Source organism: Callospermophilus lateralis, chromosome 8, assembly GCF_048772815.1.
Source record: "Callospermophilus lateralis isolate mCalLat2 chromosome 8, mCalLat2.hap1, whole genome shotgun sequence".
Classification (NCBI taxonomy): domain Eukaryota; kingdom Metazoa; phylum Chordata; class Mammalia; order Rodentia; family Sciuridae; genus Callospermophilus; species Callospermophilus lateralis.
In genome coordinates this window covers 66,299,564-66,319,140 of record NC_135312.1, presented here as the reverse complement: position 1 = coordinate 66,319,140, position 19,577 = coordinate 66,299,564, and the positions used below count along the sequence as shown (strand labels likewise).

General features: G+C 34.4%; 1 protein-coding gene across 1 annotated transcript in view; it reads right to left on the bottom strand.

The window, feature by feature from the left end:
• Arhgap24 (Rho GTPase activating protein 24) overlaps positions 1-19,577 on the bottom strand; it is a 462,423-nt gene that overhangs the window by 256,947 nt on the left and 185,899 nt on the right. Inside the window, exon 3 of the mRNA XM_076864253.2 lies at positions 1,795-1,882. Coding sequence (XP_076720368.1) covers positions 1,795-1,882 — 88 coding nt within the window. The remainder of the gene's footprint in view (positions 1-1,794; positions 1,883-19,577) is intronic.

Here is a 19,577-nt window from a genome sequence, read left to right as displayed (position 1 = left end):
GATTCTTGGTGTGGCAGTTCATGTTTTCAGTTCTTCTTCAAAGAATTATTTGGCATAGTTCTCTTCACAGTTCATAAAATAATTCAAAATTATAAAACTCAACTTAGCAGCTACTATTCTACCCATGGCATTAATAATTCAGAAAACATCTTTTCAAATGAAGTATGGACATAATTTATTTACCTCCAGAATTACAGCAAGTTTGAATTTTCTCCTGAAATGTTTTTGAAAGCATAACCTTCAGATTTTATATTACACAGTCTTAAATTTTGCTCACCAAAAGCCATCATATATCTGCACTGCCTGTGAAACATGCTCTGGAATAGCAGAGTTGGAGGAAAAGTTCTCTCCCTGATTTCCTGGGCTTGAAGACATAGCTCTCTTTGAAACTCTCTTGAGAATATACATCTATGTTGCATTAGAACTTCTTCACCAAAAGATGAAACCTCTATGTAGCTAGCAGACCAAATGGGAAAGCAGACTTCTAGTATTATTAGAGATGAAAAGTCAAAGCCATCAGTTTAATACCATGATGGTTTAAAAGCCAACAGGCACTGATGTTTGAGAAAAAATAGGGAAAAAAATTTCCTCTACTAATACTTCAAAGACTTAGCAACATCTGGAATCTGGTTCCATACGGGTATTCCACAAAGAAGTCAGAATAAAAGGATTTTAATAGGGCAAACAAGATTCAGGTTTCCTACAATATGTTCTCCCTGGGGGGAAACAAATAACACGATGCATCTGACTAACCTTTCTGCACTTCAGCTGCATTAATTAACATTTAGTCATGGATTCCATTGTGAGCCAGATGAACTCAATGCTACAGCTGTTTTCATTGAGGGGAAAAAATATGCCCTTACATTTTAGATTCTCAGCACTCCAAAATCTGGGAAAATTTGTTTTATTGACTGCCTTTGTCCCAACATTATTTATATGAATTACATATTACACAAATAAGTTCACACCCACCCTAGGCTGTGATTGTGTCAATATCAATATCATGTAAACTAGATCAGCCAGAGCCAATATTAACTATAAAAACCACATTTTTAACTTCTTTCTTCTTATGTCAAGGGATAAGGAAAGACTGAACAACTGATCAAAGAAGTAGATCATGGACTTGGAGAAATGGTTGCTGGGTTATTCAACAATGTAAATGGGGATGGAGTACACTAAGGGGGATGGGTGCAGAGTCTAGGGAAAATAAACAGATGTTGCAGAAATTTAACTGCAGAATCTGATGAAATGGCAGAGACATCCTCAACTCTCCACATGTGGAAAGTGATTGGTTGGGAGCAAAGTTGAGGTATGGAACTATAATACTTGGTTAGTCATTGAAAGAGGGTTTTTGTTTGTTTGTTTTGTTTTTTATAGGAAAAGCCCATTTAAATAAGATGTAGTGTTGTAAAAGGAAAGAGGTCAGTGAATCAGCTAGGCAAAGTATTCTACCTGTAATACCTTGTCAAATTTCTATCTGATGATCACTGTAAAATCAGAGTTAGATCCAGCAGTCCCTTACAAGCACCGAGTCCTGACTTCTGGTTGACAGTGGAGTCTCATGGATGAATGAGAATTCAATTGTCATTTGATCATGAGTATGTGCATGTGTGCACATATATTTGTATCAATGTACACTTTGTAAGTCATTATCTCTGTAAATACTAATCAGATTTGATGCTCATCTTAATGTTCGCACCAGTAATTCAAGAAGACTAAGACTTGTCTGATGTGTCTTTATCCTTACCAACATGGAACGACAATGCTTTAATCAAACCAGAAAAAACATCTTACCTGGAACTACTTCAAAAAGGAATTTTCCTGGATTTTCTTCATTGCAGGGATGTTCAAGGACTTTATTTCCAGGCAGAAAAATAGTTCCCTGTGAACACAAATTCCCCAACATCAACACAATTGCAAGCACCACCAGTCATCTCATCATCATCATCATTGTCAGTAAATAGCTAAGAGGACTTGATAAACCAGTGTACAGTAACATGCATCATGCTGCTCATATTCCTGGTAATCAAATATCATGTTTGAAATGATATGCATTTAACATTTAACAAATATTTGTTGTACATCAAATGTGTATAAGACACTCTATTGACTTCTGGATTCATTCAAGTATCAAAATATTAAGGGAATTCTGTGTGCCCCAAATTTTACTGAGTATTTGATCAATATCACATTATGTAATTGTGGGAATAATCTTACAAACTAGGTATTATTTTCCTCATTTTATAGTTGTGAAAACCAAGGTAGGGACATTAAATAACTTAGGCAAAATTGCAATTAGTCTTCTGTTGTGCTGTAGTTATGTGTCTCCCCCAAATTGAAAATTTAATCCCAGTGCAACAATGTTAGGACATGGTAGCTAATGGGAGGGAGGTATTTAGTTATGAGGGCTCCACCCTCATGGATACATTAATGACGATTATAAAATAAATTGAAGCTGCAAGTTTGATGTCCTGCTTTCTCTAACCTCCTCTTTGTCCTTAAACTATGGGATGACCTAGCAAGTCGCTCCTGACCCTTGATCTTGAACTTCTCCTCCTGGAGAACTGTGAGCAGATATATATCAGTTGATTATAAATTACCTAGTCTCAGGTATTCTGTAATATTAGTACAGAATGGAGTAACTCATTTTGAACAACCTTTATCTTTTCTGTTGGATTTCTTTCAGTGTATCATTCCCATTAGTATCAAGACACATATAAAAGTCTAACCTATTAAAAATAAATACTGATTCCATTTGCCCTTTCATGCATTGTCCTATTTTTTTCATTGTCTACTAAAGACTTGTCTACACCAAAGCTCTTTCCTCATATGCATTCACTGCAGCCTAGTCTGTATAGCCATAAAATCCATTTATAGGACTCTCACATACTTCATGCTTGACAATGTTCTATCCCCCATGAATGAGCATGACTTCCCAGGAGCATTTAGCTATTGACCACTATTTCTTGAAGCACCTTCTTCTCTTGGTTATTTGATTTTCCCCAGGTTTTTCCATTACTTTTCTGTTAGTAGAATCTCTTCTGCTGACTTTAATTCACCTTATAGCTATTAGAATTTTTCAAAGATTTATTCAATGATTCCTTCTCTTCTAACTCTTTTTTTTTCTCTTCAAACTATCATCACATCCACGCCTATGACTTCAATGAGTCAAGTCAACAAATATCAGACTAATGTTTCCCACCCTGGACTCACTAAGCTTCAGAACTTCATATCCAAGAACTTATTTGACCTTTATATCTCAAAGGTATTTTAAGCTCAACTTACTTGAATTAGAGTGCAACTGAGCCTAGTCCTCATTATGTATTCCTAGCTCAGTGATACACCACCTTTCATTCAGTTGCAAAATCTGGAATTGTAGAATTCATCTCTATTCTACTGTAGCTTTACTGCCACTACTACTTTCTCTCCGTGACAATCATCTCTGTGTAGCATGTTTCAAACACCCTTCACTGGATTCTCTGCAATATTCTTAGCATCTTTCAATCCATTCTTTTAAAACACAGTCAGAGTAATCTTTATGAACAAATTTGTTATTGCAACTTCCCAACTAAAAGTCCTTTAGTGGCTTTCATTTGTTCTAGAACAAAGGACTGGATGGTCTGACTCCATTCACATTTTTAAGGTAATTTTGGTTGCTTTCTTTGGTTTTACATGATTTAGCTAACTGATTTTATATAAATAATATCATGCTCCCATTTACATTAGGATGACATTCGTTCTCTGGTTCTTTGATACTCACTTTTCAAATTAACTAAATCTAAAATATACTTGCATCAATTCCTAATTTATCCTCAATCACTAACACTTTATCCGGCATGTAGATAGTTAACACTAAAGAAGTATATTGTTGAGTGAATGATACTCTTAGTATAAGAAAGCCAGTATCCCAAACCACACATGCTGGACTCAGACACCCATGCTCAGTCCACTATGTTATATTGTCAGTTTTTCCCAGCTTGAAGCAATATTTAGCTCAACTAGTATTTTACTCAACTCTCATCCTACATGGTTTGGCACAGAAAATTATAGTCATCAACTATTTCCCTATTTCTGGTTGAGTGATAAAGCATAGCATTAACTAAAATCAAAGTAAGTGTCAGTTACACATATCTTTTCTCCTTTGTTTTTTTCCTCCAGGAAGCAAATTTTCCTACTTCTCTTTTTATTTAACTTCCTCTGGCCTATAGATTCCATTTTTAAAAAACTGGTATCTTATTAGTAACCTTTGAAAACTACTAAATAATTTGAAGATGTTTATCATAATTGAGACCTTTCTTTCATTCTGTAGGTTTAATCTATATGGTTTCTAAACATGGTGATAATGTCAATGGATTTATTCTATATACTGAAATGATTTTGTGAAGTAATTCAATTTGTAACTTATGCTTGTCTTACAACACAGTATCCAACCCTCCAGACAGAGCATTCATTTTATGCATAGCTGTGTATATGTATTTCCCTGATATTAATTCTATACCTTTAGGCTCTACTTAGGATATTACACTGTACATGTGCCACACAAATCACATGTAAACTCTCCTGCATATACAACATCTCCACATGATCCCCAACCTTGCTTGGCAATTAGAAGATTCCAAGTAATGCTATCTTTTTATACATAGCAAGTAGATACTTCTGACTGAAATTTTAATTTTGATTTTAAATTTGACGTTATATAAGTTTTATATTTGTACAGTTTTCCAGAAAATTTGTGATATAAAAGTAAGAGTTGAAATATTGATTCTATAAATACTCTGTAATTTACAAATATTTATTATGGTTAATTCACTATGTCATTCAGTAAGTTAAGTAATTTGGTTTAAATAGCTACTTTGATCACCTTATTTAGAAACCATGTGATTAAAATCCCTCTCTCAGAGAAGTTACAGTTATTTTACAGTTATTGTTAGTTATTTTCAAAGAATTTAACAATATCAGAAATGGATGGTGTTGGAGAAGATAATGCTAAGTAAAGTTAGTCAATCCCCCCAAAATGCCAAATGTTTTCTCTGATATAAGGAGGCTAATTCATAGTGGGATAGGGAGGAGGAGAAAGGGAGGAATAGACAAACTCTAGATAGGGCAGAGAGGCGGGAGGGAAAAGGAGGGGGCATGGGGTTAACAAGGATGGTGCAATGTGATGGACATTATTATCCAAAATACATGTATGAAGATACGAATTGGCGTCAACATACTTTATATACAACCAGAGATATGAAAAATTGTGTTGTATATGTATAAGAATTGTAATGCATTCCGCTGTCATTTTTAAAAAAAATCAATAAAAAAGATGAACATAAAAAAGAATAAAGTCTCTAATTTAACCAACATAGATAAACTAATATTAACACCAAATACATTTTTTCTATATTTTATTTGTGCATATATATGCAAAACAGTAATTTTTTGCAAAAACGTAACAATAACAATAATAAAAAGATTTATTGATTATCTGCTTCAAAATTAAAAATCATACATTGTTATAATGTCAATGTAATACTTGGTGTCATTTTTTATAAGTTGAATTGTATAGACCTTGCTGGAATGCTCTATGCTGTAAAGTGTTCATGGTATTTTTGTGTTATTATAAAGAAAATTTAATAAACATCCACAAAGATAAATATCTGAGTTCCTTCCTAACTTTTTTCCTTAATGCAAATACCTAAAACGGGAATTAGTTGGGGGGAAGCATACACTATTTGTTGCAGGGTTTTGGTTAATTCTCCTAGAGTTGCTCTAAATTCACCAACCAAACAAGGAACTAACTAAAAGGCAAAAATTATTCTAGTGCCTGAACTAACTTGAAAATAATTTATTTTTTGAGAGACTACCATATGTTAGATATTACTCCTATAATTATCTAAGACAATGTGAGGTTTGTAAAGAAGCAAATAATAAAATGTATTCTCAATACAAGAATAACACAATACATACCTATAGGATCAGTGAGTGGCAAATATGTAGAAAAGCAACCAAATATAAGAAAAGTTTAAAAAGAGAATGCCAGGAAACTCTGATTAGTTAGGAAAGATAATATAAAGAAAACAGTTGTCAAAGGACTACGGAGTTTTAAGATTTAGTGAGCAAAGGGTAAGCTTCCAAAGTGGAGGAAATAACATCAACAAAAGCAGGGATTAGAGACACATGTGCAGGGCACATTAGAATATTCAAAATATCTATGAGGAAGAGTAATTAGGAAGTAGGAGGGTTGGTTACATATGCTGAAGATGTGCTACAGAAAGTTCAACCCAGCTGAGGACATTGCACTTGATATCCATGGCAATCGAGAACTAGTGCACGTTCTTGTGTAAGCAGAAGGAGACTTAAGAACACTGGTTCTAAAGAGTCTGTAATCAGAAATCAATTACTTTGACATAAGATGGTCAATGTCCAGACCTTCACAAATAGGTCTGCAGTAGAAATAGCATACATTTATGTTAGAGATATATTATGAGAGAGATATTTTCAAGACATGTTAAAGAAACTGTCCATAGCTTAAACAGGGAACAAAAAAGAAAGATTCAAAGAAGACTTCAATATTGTTTACTATATCTTTAGAAGAAAGGTGGTGTTTCTTGTTAGAAATCAGGAATTAGGAATGCTGATTCAGGCTTTAAAAGGCCCCTCTGGGAACTTGAACCAAAATGATGTGATATTCTTCAATTTTCAGTCAGAGGCTACACTGGACATTCTTTATTTGTTATGTAGGTCTTTCAACCCTTCAGTCTTTCCATTACCCCATGCTGTAGTTTGGCTCTGGAACATCTCCCAAAACTGGATCTGAGATGTCCCTCACATGTTCATATGTGGAAGGCTTAGTCCCCAAAGCAGCAGTGTTCAGAGGTGAGATCTTTTGATGGATCACTGGAGCTCTAATCACATCAGTGGATCAATTCTTTGATGGCATTATTGGGAGGTGGTGGAAACTGTGGGAGGTAGATCCTAGTTGGAGGAAATGGGTCACTAGGGGTATTCTCTGCAAAGTAGATCTTGTTTTAGCTCCTTCCCCCAACCCCTCCTCCTTCTGGCCACCATGAAGTGAGCAGGAGGTGCCCTGCCACATCCCTCCGCCATGACATTCTGTTTCACCATAGGCCTAGAAACAATGAAGCCCAATGACCATGGGCTGAAACCTCTTAGCCATTAGCCAAAATAAATCTTTCTTCCTTTAAGTTGTTTTCCTCAGGTAAGAGATGATGAAAATCAGACTAACACAGATTCTTGAGTTACAAAATAGCCAGAGTATAAGTGCCATTAATTTTCTAAATAAGGGCATATTACCCATGACACCTCACTGCAAATTTTTGTTGATCAGAGAGAAGAAACTCATGTAAAAGAAAAACTTATAAACTTTTTGATAGTTTAGCATATGTGGTAATAGTCACATGGCACTAATTAATCAGCATATTCAGACTGGAAATATTTTCATCCTTGATAGGTAACATCTCTGTCATAAAGAATCTTCTTCAAATTTATCAAAATGGAAAAATATGGTAAGCAAATCTTGAATGGTCTGGCAGCTAAGAGTTGACTAAGGTAACACATTTCAGAACCAATTTGTAGTTTGTTTTCAGCTAAAATTGCTATTATTGAGAAAGCTCATCTCTAGTTAATATCAGATATCTGAACCAAAAGTACAAGAGATTATTAGGACAAGGTTTGATGCTGTTGAAAATAGATATTGGGATCTTTTTCTTTGATATTTGGATGGAAAAATGCATGCCTTTATAGTAAATACACATATGCTTTGTCAGTTTCTTAAACACATTGACAAGATTTTTCTTTTTCAGAATGAAAAATGACCATGAGCATCACAAGGAAGTAGGCAAAGTCTCATACTGACAATATGTGTCCCATTAAAAATGAGATGAGGCATAGGCTTGAAAATGAGATCAAAGTGAAATAAATATTATTCAGCAAGTTTTACTAGAATAATATATATTGGTTGATTTTTTATTTGTAGCAATTTCACTCTTTTATTTAACACATGTTTACTAAATAATACTTAACATGTGCCAGGCCCTGTCCTAGGCACAGGAAATATAATAGTGAGAAAAGCCAGTGAAGTCTATGCACTTCCATTTCTAAGAATTATTTTGGAAAGGCAGAAAATTGAAAAGGCATTGCATGTAAGTCTTGTTATGAACAGGAAACAGGATACTGTAGGCTTATGAAAGGTATGAAATCATATCCACTCTGACCATGTAGAAATCTTCCCGTAACAATGAAGTTTGTGGTCTCTCAAATCTATTCTGGAGTCAGGGTGCCCAAGTTTAAAGGTTAAGTTAACTCACTCTAACTCTTTTATCAATATGGCATCACGCAAAATACTCCTCCCTGTTCCCCAGTTTCTTCATCCTTAAAATGGGATTAAAGCTGGGCAAGGTGGCGATGCCTGTAATCACAATGGCTCAGGACGCTGAGGTAGGAGGATTGAGAGTTCAAAGCCAGCCTCATCCAAAGCAAGATGCTAAGCAACTCAGTGAGACTCTGTCTCTAAATAAAATACAAAATAGGGCTGGGGATTGGGCTCAGTAGTTGAGTACCCCTGAGTTCAACCCATGATACCAGAAAAAAAGAGGAGGGGGTTAAAATAGAACCTACTTCATAACCTTATTGTGAGCTAATATGTGAGAAGTTTGAAGAAAAATGCCTGGTCTACAGCATCTATTAGTTTTTTAAAAAATCTTCCTACATCCCAGAAGTCTCAATGATATTTGGGGCCCATCTTTGGCTAAGTTAATGAAATGATTACAGAAAGGTTTCAGTTTCTATTTGCAAGCATTATTATCCAGTTGAGTAAACAGCCAGTTAAGCTACTTAGAAAATGTGAAGTTAGTTTTTACTATCATGTTTTCAGGCTAGACTACCCAAACAGGTAGACCACTAATTAACAATCATGATGATAAATAGCATAGCACTTGATGCTGACAATGATGATTGCTAATATTTCTTGACTATTACTTTGCTAAACATATTGCATGCTACTTATATCATCAATATGAGCATGACTCTGACACAGGTAATTCTCAATTAATAGATAAGGAAAATGAAGTTCCAGGAATACCAGGCAGAGTCTCTGGGACAAGGGATTTCTAATGTATATTTGTTTGAAAAACAGAAAAAAGAAAGAAAAAAAGAATGAATGAATGAATGCAAGCTGATTTAAGGATTTTACATTATGTTCCATTTTTAATAATTAGTTGCTATTAAAGCAGTTTGAGATTTTATAAGTAGTCATTAAGTATCTTCTTACCTTCAGAAATTAGATTTCTGGGTGCCAAGTGGGAAAGGCAAGAGAAGGGGAAGACTTGCAAACTGGCGCTATTGTAGGTTCTACTTGAGTATTTCTGAGGTGCAAAATCTTTGGGGGAAAACTAACCTAAAAACATTGTTGCAAATTGCCTTATAGAAAAAAGTAGAATAATATTAATAAAACTGAACAAACTGTATAAAATACAGTTTTCCTCAGATAATAAAACACATGAATGCAAGTAATATATGAACTATTATGTATTAGAAATGACAAGCATGGTAGCATGACACTATTTTATAAGTGCCAACGGAAACAAGTTCTTTCTAGAGATGTCTCATCTTGCTGTTTTATATTATCAAACTGCAGATCTAGCACTTGAGAAGTTTTGTCATTCTGGGCTCATTTTAATTTTAAAGCAGAATTTACATAATATTGCAAATATTCACACCCTGGGAGGCCAACATGACAGCATTAATTGTGATGGAGAAAAATGTATGCAGTGTTTTGATATAATTCATTTAAAAGCTTTTGATCAACTTTCCAGTTACAAGGCTACCTTACCCCTATGTGAACTTCCCCTCTAGACAAGACAAAAGAACATGAATTTTTTTCCAGTGCAGTCCTGCTACAGGAACATTTTCCCAGGAAGCTTGTACATTACCATTCTAGCTACTCTGGGGTCACTTTTATTTTTCAACATGTTTTGATTCATTGGAAAATAGAGAAGTTTCTTGTTGATGGCAGTGGGAGGGGGAAGATTATAAGTGAAGATAAAGGAAGATATTATGTTTCTGAAACCAAAATCCAGAATCACACCCAAAATTTGTCGACTCTTTCTTAATGCTTATGTAATATATGTCCTGCAAATCGGCCTGTGCCCAAAATGTTGTTCAACTTTCTTTCTTTTATTTGTTCTTTTTAGTTATATGTGACAGTAGAATATATTTTGACATATCATACATACATGGAATATAACTTCCTATTCTTGTGGTTATGAACGATGTGTAGTTACAATGATCATGTATTCACGTATGAACAAAAGAAAGTTATGTCCAATTCATTCTACTGTCTTTCCTGTCCCTATCCTCCCTTCCTTCTCCCCATTCCCCCCTGTTTAATCTGGTGAACCTCCACACCCACTTCCCCATGTGAGTCAGCATCAGCGTATCAGAGAGAACATTCTTAAGGTTCCCTAGGTCATTGTTCAAAGATTATAACTGGAAGGAGAATAAAGTCCAAAGTTCGACACAAAACATCCCCTAACAATTTCTACTTGGAGTGAAACCCCTTTTGTATGTTGAATCCTAACAGCTATGTCTCAGAAGAAATACTTAAACACAAATAAATTGAGCAGCCTGGAAAAGTGAAGAGATGCAATTTGACCTGGGAGATCAAGTTCCACTTCCTTAACAGATAATAGAAAGCTACCTGAGATTTATTGGTTCATTCACTTATCCATTTATTCACTAAACATATATCTACTGTGTCATTATGTGTTGAGACTGCCAAAGCGCTTAGGAAAAAATAAAATGTTAATATAGGTTACCTTTGGATAGTCAGATTTTAGATGACTTTGATTTTGCTAAGTTTCTCTATTTGAGTTTTTTAAACAGTCACACATATTTCTGGTATACTAAGAAAAGGTTGATACAGAAGCCATTACTCAATAATTTCTACTTGGAGTGAAACCCCATTTTGCATATTGAATTCTAACAGCTATATCACAGAAGGAATGCTGAAGCATAAATAAATTGAGCAGCCTGGAAAATTGATATCTATATCTATCTATCTATCTCTATATATACACATATATGTGTGCATATATATATACACACATATTGCATATGTGTGTGTGTGTGTGTGTGTGTGTGTGTGTGTGTGTATATATATATATATATATATATATATATATATATATATATATATTTTTTTTTTTTTTTTTTTTTTTAAAGCAAAAAGCAATAGGAGAAGCCAGGGCTATATGGGCACATGCTGGAACTGTAAACTTAGTTTTCTACCTTGTGAAAGGCATGAGCAAAGACAATCCTAGAAAATGTTTTAGTAGGTTCAGTTGGCTGAATTGTGGCCACAGGACAATAGGAATTCCTAATCCCTGGAAAAATTACTTCATTGGGGAAAAGGGTTACTATAGATGTGATAAGTAAAGGCAGCTGACTGGGAGATTATCCTGGATTATCTGAATGTCCATAAATCTAACCACAAATGTCCTTAAATAGAGAACATGCCATTTGGTATGCACATAGAGAAGAACACAATATGATCACAGAGGCAGAGGGAGATGGATGGAGCCACAAGCCAACAACTACTGGCAGTCACCAGAAACTGGAAGAGCTGGGGACAACATATCTTCCCTGGAATCTGATGAGAGTCTGGCCCTGCTTACCATGCCTTTGCCTCCAGCACTGTAAATTTCTTTTATTTTAGACCACAAGTTTGTAATTTGTTACAATAGCCAAAGAAAAGTAATACTACCCCAAAAGATTTTGAAAGGAAACTTTCAATGATCCCCTAGAGAGGAGCCTGAAACAGATTTAAAAGGAGTTTCTGTGCAGTTTAAAAGGAGTCCCCTGGGGCTGGGGATGTGGCTCAAGTGGTAGCGCGCTTGCCTGGCATGCGTGCGGCCCGGGTTCGATCCTCAGCACCACGTACAAAGATGTGTCCGCCAAGTACTAAAAAATAAATATTAAAAAATTCTCTCTCTCCCTCTCTCTCACTCTTTCTTTAAAAAAAAAAAAGGGAGTCCCCTGTCAAGTGCTAGTAAGTGGCACCTAACTTTTAATCATATTTAATCATAATCATATCATATTTGGTAAGAATCAACAGCCTGCAAAGCATTTAGATGAGTGCAGCCAAAGAAAATCCCTTCTCACTCAGCCCTCTACTTTGAACAGAGGGAAAATGTCCTGTCAGTGGCACATTCTTCTCCTTGGGACCCCAGGGTAGAATACTGTGGCAAGGCCAGGAGTCCTTATTTGGAGAGCTCTGAGAATCTATTGCTAAGCCTTCTTGACCTATTACTGGAACTTGTATTTAGTGTCCAACAATCTATGCCATTTTATAAGTTTTATTATTTCCCAGGCAGGAAAAGAAACATCCATGGCACATAGGGTGGTACATGCCAAAGTCTGAAACAAAATCTATGAGAGTAGGAGAAAAAGAAGAAGAAAATAGGTTTTTGGAGTTTGTCTCCCTGTGAAATAAAATTGTGAAAAGCAAAGTGTCAGATCTATAAAAATTTTATTAGGGGAAAATCCAAGACCCTGAAGTTAAGGGTCTAAGAAGCCATTATCAATGGGCCAGAAAATTAATGATAAAATAACCCCATTTAAACCTTTCCTTTAATTAACAAATAAACCTTTGATGTGTTTAAAAATTTAACTGGAAAAAATCTAGAATTAACCTTGGAAGAAACAGTATAATAGCTAATTCTAGAATACCAAAATAAACAGAGATGCTGAGTACAATGATCTTGCATTTTTTCACAACCAAGTAAAATCATCTTATAGTTAATTTAATAACTCTCCATATGTTTGAAACTTAATTTAGAAATTTAAACTAGGAGAAAAAACACCTCAGCAAGAAGAAAGCAACTTTGGCCTTAATTATACTGCTGCTTTTGATACTGAACTTCCTTTTAATAAGCTCCTTGTAAACTTGTAATAGAGTTTGATCCTGAAACTGTACTAATATTTTATCTATTTACAGATAAACTAAAAATGAAAACAATTTGTGGAAAAAAAATGTTGATTTTTTTTGCTATGCAGATGATTTATTTTAAAATAATTTTTTTTCCTCCAGAATTTCTACTTGGCAACAATATTACTTTTTAAAAAATATAAAATGTAATCCTTTTTTGTACAAGTTGTTCAGAGTTAATTTACTAGCAGTTTTAATGTTACAACTAGTGGTCTCTATATTATTCTATATATATGGGGGCATGAACTTGGGGACCGAAAACCTTTAGGGTATAAGAGCACAAGCACGATTTTTTTAAATTGTTTCATGTCCAAGTTTCTTTGGAAGGAAATTGTGTATGTGCACATGAGAATATTATTTATTTTTCATTAATTTCAGCCTTCTTGGCAAGTAACTACTCTTTTTGCTTAGCAAAATTATGTCAAGGGAAAATATCAGTTACTAAGTTTTGGATTCAATAGTTGAATATTTTTAATCTTGGAAGTTCTATTGATTTTATAGTTTCTTTCACACAATGTAATTCAATATATTTGTTTCTGGCTCCTGCTCCATGCTAGTCAAATGCCATTGATTTCTTTCCCTACCTTAAAAACATTGCTGTTACATCTAAGACGCAAAGTGCCTCACTTCCAAACATTCATTTCCACCAGGCACCCCTGAAGATCAACCAGAGACAATGAGACAATCTAATTCAAATCTGTTTGAACTTAACTATCATTAAAATTAATGTTACAGTCTGTTCTCTCTAATAAGTGGATGCTGATCCATAATGGGGGGTATATGGGAAAAATGGAGGAATTTTGATGGGCAAAAAAGGAAGGGGAGTGGGGAGGAGGTAGCAGGAAAGATGGTGGAATGAGATGTACATCATTACCCTAGGTACATGTATGACTGCACATATGTTGTAATGCTGCATTGTGTACAACCATACAAATGTAAAGTTGTGCTGCAATTGTGTACAATGAATCTAAATGTATTCTGCTGTCATATATACCAAATTAAAATTAAAAATGAATATTACACATTCTACTTCTTAATACACTGAATAGGAAATCTTTTTTGCTTGTGTTTTGTGATGTTTTAGCATTCACAGACTTCCTAAACTAATGTTGCAATCAGAATGCAACTTTTTAATGAAGGAAGAAATGTAACAACCCATTCATATGTCAATAAACTTAAAAACATAAAGAAATTATTAGATAATGTAAAGTGCCATACAATTAGTTAAAATAGGTTGGTACATTTGAAAGTGCCTCACTGGCTACCTTAGAACTACTGGCTAAGGAAGTCCTCTTTGTGCAAGGGACGGTTTAGTTGAGTTCTAAATGCTGAGAAAATTGCATGCACATGAAGATGAAGAGAACGGCCATGTCTGAGAGAAAGGCTGTGGCAATCAGGTTCTGTTCTGCAAGAATGGTAAGTGTTCAGATTTTATTCCAAATACATTGAAAAGCCATTAAAAGATTTTGAGCATTGTATCAAATAATCTGCATTTTTAAAAGAACACCTGGCTATTGAATAGAAAATTGATATAATCTATAAGACAAATGAAAGTGGAAGCAGGAGCTCAGTAGAGATCAGCAGCCCTGAATATGAAGACAAGTGAATTATATAGAACGTGTTTTGGAGGTAAACAGGAGTTGACCAAGTGCTGGGTGTGGGGCTTAAAGAAAGACAGGAAGCAAGAATAATCTTAGCATGTCTGAAGCCTGGAGCACTGGTGGTACCATGTAATTAATGTGAAGGAAGATTTAGAAGAGCAAGAAAAACAGGATTTGAGGGGAAACAAAGAAGTCAGCATGGGCCATATTCAGCTGGAAATGTCCACTCTACATACAGGGAAATGTCAAGTAGAAGCTGGATAGATGAATATCAAGCTCCTGAGATAGATTCAGCATGGAAATCTAGTTTCAGTATCATCAGATTATAAATTGTATGTAAAGCCACTAGTTTGGTTATACAAGGGAGAATAGATAAAGTAGGAGATGGCAGGAAGATCTCATGGCATACTTGCATCTAGAGTAACTACAGCAGGGAGGGAGCCAGAAAGAAGACTAAGGGGGACTGGAGAAGTAGAAGGGGGAGGCACAGTGCTGTGAAGGCCATGATGGGAAAGTTACAAGAAATCCTCCTCTGTGTCAGTGTTGCCTCATGGCCAAGCGAGAGAACAACCAGAGCCCTGACAAGCGCCCTGGACCAACAGGGAGCCACTGGTGAACTTTGGTAAGAACAATCTCAATGCAGTGTTAGAAAAGCAAGTCCAATTCCAGTGGGTTGCAGCAAGAATCTTCTATGAAGGGAAAGTGGAAACAGATACTGTAGATAACTCTTCCAAAGCTGTAATATAGTAGGGGTATGACAAATTAGTTGAAAACTAAAGAAAGACACAAGGACCAAGGAGTTTGCGTTTCCTTCTATTTGATTTTAGGACAGATATCATGGAGTATATATATGTGCTGCTGAGACTGGCTTAGTACAAGGGAGAAACAATAATGCCATAATTATTTACTGAGAAGTCTTTTACAATCCAGCTTTCAATGCCCACTCTGCTATTCACTTTTCATGCTCAGGAAGTTTGATTTCTAAGCTCGTTTTTCTGTACTTTTGTCAATTCCTGGACTAATACTACGTTTTATTAATTATGATATCTTCATATTTGGTGAAGCAAATTTTTTTTTTGTTACGTTATTCCTCAGAAATATCCTACCTAGTTGGCACCTTTTTACTTCCATATGAAGTTAGAACCTGCTTGTCAATACCTCCCTCCAAAATAGCCTGTTGGGATATTTACCAGCACTGCATTAATTCCATAGATTGATTTTCCTTCCTACAATATTAAATCTCCTACAATATTAATAGAATCTTTATAGGGTTGACTTTCAACACCTAAGTATGCTATATCTTTCTACTAATTTATAATTTTAAAGTGTCTTTCAACAAATAATTTCACGAAGTATATTTTTGTAAGTATATATATGTATAGGTACAAATTATACTCATATATACATGATAAATATAATACATCTGTATTAGTATATATTTGGATATACTTCATATCTTTTGATGTTCTAAAAGAACATTTTAAAATATGGCTTTGAACTGTTTACTGCTAGTATATGAGAATGTATATTGATTTTATATTCAACAACCATTTTTAAATTCTTTCATTTGTAAAGCATTTTGTAGATACATATTTTTTTGTAAATAACTGTAGTTGTGTACATTCCTTTCCAATATTTTAAAATCTTCTCTCTTATATGCATCTGTTGTGTGCTGACAAAGACTGATTAATAAAATGATAAGCTGAAGGGATGACAGCAAGTGTTCTTAAGTCAGCCCTAGATTAAAGGGGATGCTTTCAAAGTGCCACAGTTAATTATGACAACGGCTAAAGGCTTAACATACTTTATTATTTTCAGGGGTTCCCTTTGATTCCCAGCTTGCTGAGAATTCCTTTGCTTTGATTTTAACATCATGAAGGCACATTACTCTTTATTTGAAATATCCTTTTTGTATCATGAAGATAATTGTATGATGTTTTCTTATGTAACCTGTTATTGTATTAATAATTCTTAAATCTTTTTTATTGTTTTAATTTTAATTTTTTATTGATTTTTTAAAATATAAATGACAGTAGAATGCATTACAACTCTTATTACACATATATACCACAATTTTTCATATCTCTGTTTGTATATAAAGTATGTTGACACCCAATTCGTGTCTTCATACATGTACTTGGGATAATGATGTCTATCACATTCCACCATCCTTGTTTAATTCTTAAATCTTAACTGAACCAAGAACCAGCTAATTTCCCAGACAGATACTAGTTGAAATCACCTTCCTGAGCTTGGATCAGGAGAATGCTGCCAAAAGTGATGCACTTCCAAACTGGGCACAGAACACCCTGTGCGTTGTCCCCATCTCTTCCCATGTGTATGGTTGATAAAAGGTATACTTGGATCGTGTACATATCTATGTGTATATGTATTTCATTCTTCAGAAATATTTCTCCTACACATGCTTAGAGAACACTATACATTCTTGTGACCTATTTTGAGACTTTTAGGAACCATGTCATAATGAGTATGACTTGAATATTTTTGATGATGACAATTCATTACTAAGAAGGGAGCCCTGTGTAGGGAATTTGAGACCCTAAAATGTCATGGCCTCTAAAGACCTCAAGAATAGAGTCATATTTTGTTTTTCTATCCTCAATAGCTAAGAACATACCAGGAATCTAGAGGCACAGATAAGAGTTCACTGAATGGAATGAATGAAGCCAGTTAAACTTTTGTTAAGTTTTATTATCTGTAAAATAAGGCTAATTATAATTATAATACAGTACATACTTGAACTAATGCAGAAGATGACTTGGAGATAAAAGTTATTTAAGCAAATGGAATCTGTAAAACTACAAAGTACCATAGCAAAGATAATTTTATTTTGTTCTTTTAGTCTCTCAAAACTCATTTTGTCAATTAATAATAGATATTGAAAGTTAAAACTGGTTTTCTTAAGAGTTCCATTTTATCAGAGGAATTCTAACATGACCTAAAAAATTCACTTGTTGCTTAACAGGAAGGAAATTCTAACAGCATGTCCTTTGACTTCCTAACCTTTTGCCTCCTTTCCAACTTAAAGGCAAAATAATGTAAGTGAGCAGGAAAGTAAACAAAATGTGCCTTCGTTAGGAGTATTTTTCATCAAGGAAGACAGTAAAGTGGGTAGGACCATAGGCTTGAAATACTGACAAACAGGGCTTAAATTGTAACTTCTATATCCTATTATATGACTTTAGGAAACTTAGTTCAAACACCTGCACCTCTATTTCCCTACAAGTAAAATGGGCCTCCAAAAATATAAAGCCTTTCAGAGGTTGGTTTTGACTTTTAAAAAATAATGCATGTGAGGGCTGGGGTTGTAGCTCAGTGGTACAGTGCTTGCCTAGCATGTGTGAGGCACTGGGTTCGATCCTCAGAACTATATAAACAAATAAAATAAAGTTTTGTGAAAAATAAAATAAAATAAAAAAATGCATGTGAAACATTTATCACAGTACCTGATACTTAGTAAATAGCAGGCATTATTTAAATAGATTTTTTCAAAGTCTAGTTAGGTAATTCACTGGGTATGGATGCTAGTTTTAGCACTGCATGAATATCATGCATTATAATTTCTATTTAAAGTCTACTATTACCAGCTAGGTTGAAAGTGATGACAAATAAATATAAATAATGTTACTCAAAGTAATAAATGCCAAAGAATGATTGACGCCTGAGCATGATACTATTGGATAAGCTTGTGAGTTTTCATGGTGTTCTTGAAGGGAGTTTTTCTTTAGCAAATTAGGAAATGAAAACCAGCAAGCATCTGATCTAAACTAGTTAAGAGTTCTGAACAATTTCCTCAGTTCACTCAGATCCTTATGCAACCTACTAACAACCAGCAGGTGGAGAATAGAAAAAAAGAAGCCTATTATTTCCTTTCCTTTCTACAAAAGCAATATAAAATTAACAAGCAATTTATTTCATAAATCAGATGCTTTGTGAGTACTCAGAAAGTGGGGTGCAGTAGTCACGCTGGTCTCATTTTCATTCCAGGTTGAGATAATCAACTTTTATTCTTGTGCCAGAATTGTCAGTGACCTAATTTTTTGATGGGACAATAAACTGTCCATCTTCAATAATAATTCGCATCATTTTTTTTTCCCAAGAAATGGCTGGTGTTTTGCACAATGTCCCAGAAACTATTTTCAATGATTTTTATTTCTCATAAAAAAACAGGGATCACTGCTTATTATTACATATGGGTTCATATAGTACTTTCTAAAGATACAAAATTTGAATTGAATATCTAGTTGTAATTTATGATTACTATAATCATTAAAGTATTAAAAACCATCTATTTGGAATTTTTTGCTAGAGGTGAGGGAAATGACAGTAAAATAGGTGATAGATTTTTCCTCTTACATAGTCAAAATACTAATTAGGAATCACAAAGAAGAGTTCCAAATTTCTCTGATAGAAAAAGTAGAAAAAAACTATATTTTTTTGTTATCTTTAACCCCAAAACATATTTTTTGATAAAACTATTAACTTGTAGAGGTACATAGCAGTGATGTTAGTAAATAAATAAATTTAAAATACTACAAACCTAAAATAAGATTCTCATGAAATATTTCAAAAATGCATATATTAAAAGAGCAATGGTTTCAGTGAAACATTTTATGATTAATCTTCAATATATTTTTAAGCTATAGAAGTGACTTTTAGTCATAGAAAATTATTATTATTATTATTTTGAGGGCACTGGGGATTGAACTCAGGGACACTCAACCACTGAGCCATATCCTCAGCTCTATTTTCTATTTTATTTAGAGATAGGGTCTCCCTGAGTTGTTTGGTACCTTGCTTTTGCTGAGGCTGGCATTGAACTTGGCGATCCTCCTGTCTCAGCCTCCTGAGCCACTGGGATTACAGGTGTGTGCTACCATGCCTAGCAGTATAGAAAAGTATTGATTTAAAAATGGACTCTATATTACAGTACTTTATTATGACGGGTGAATTTTAGTATG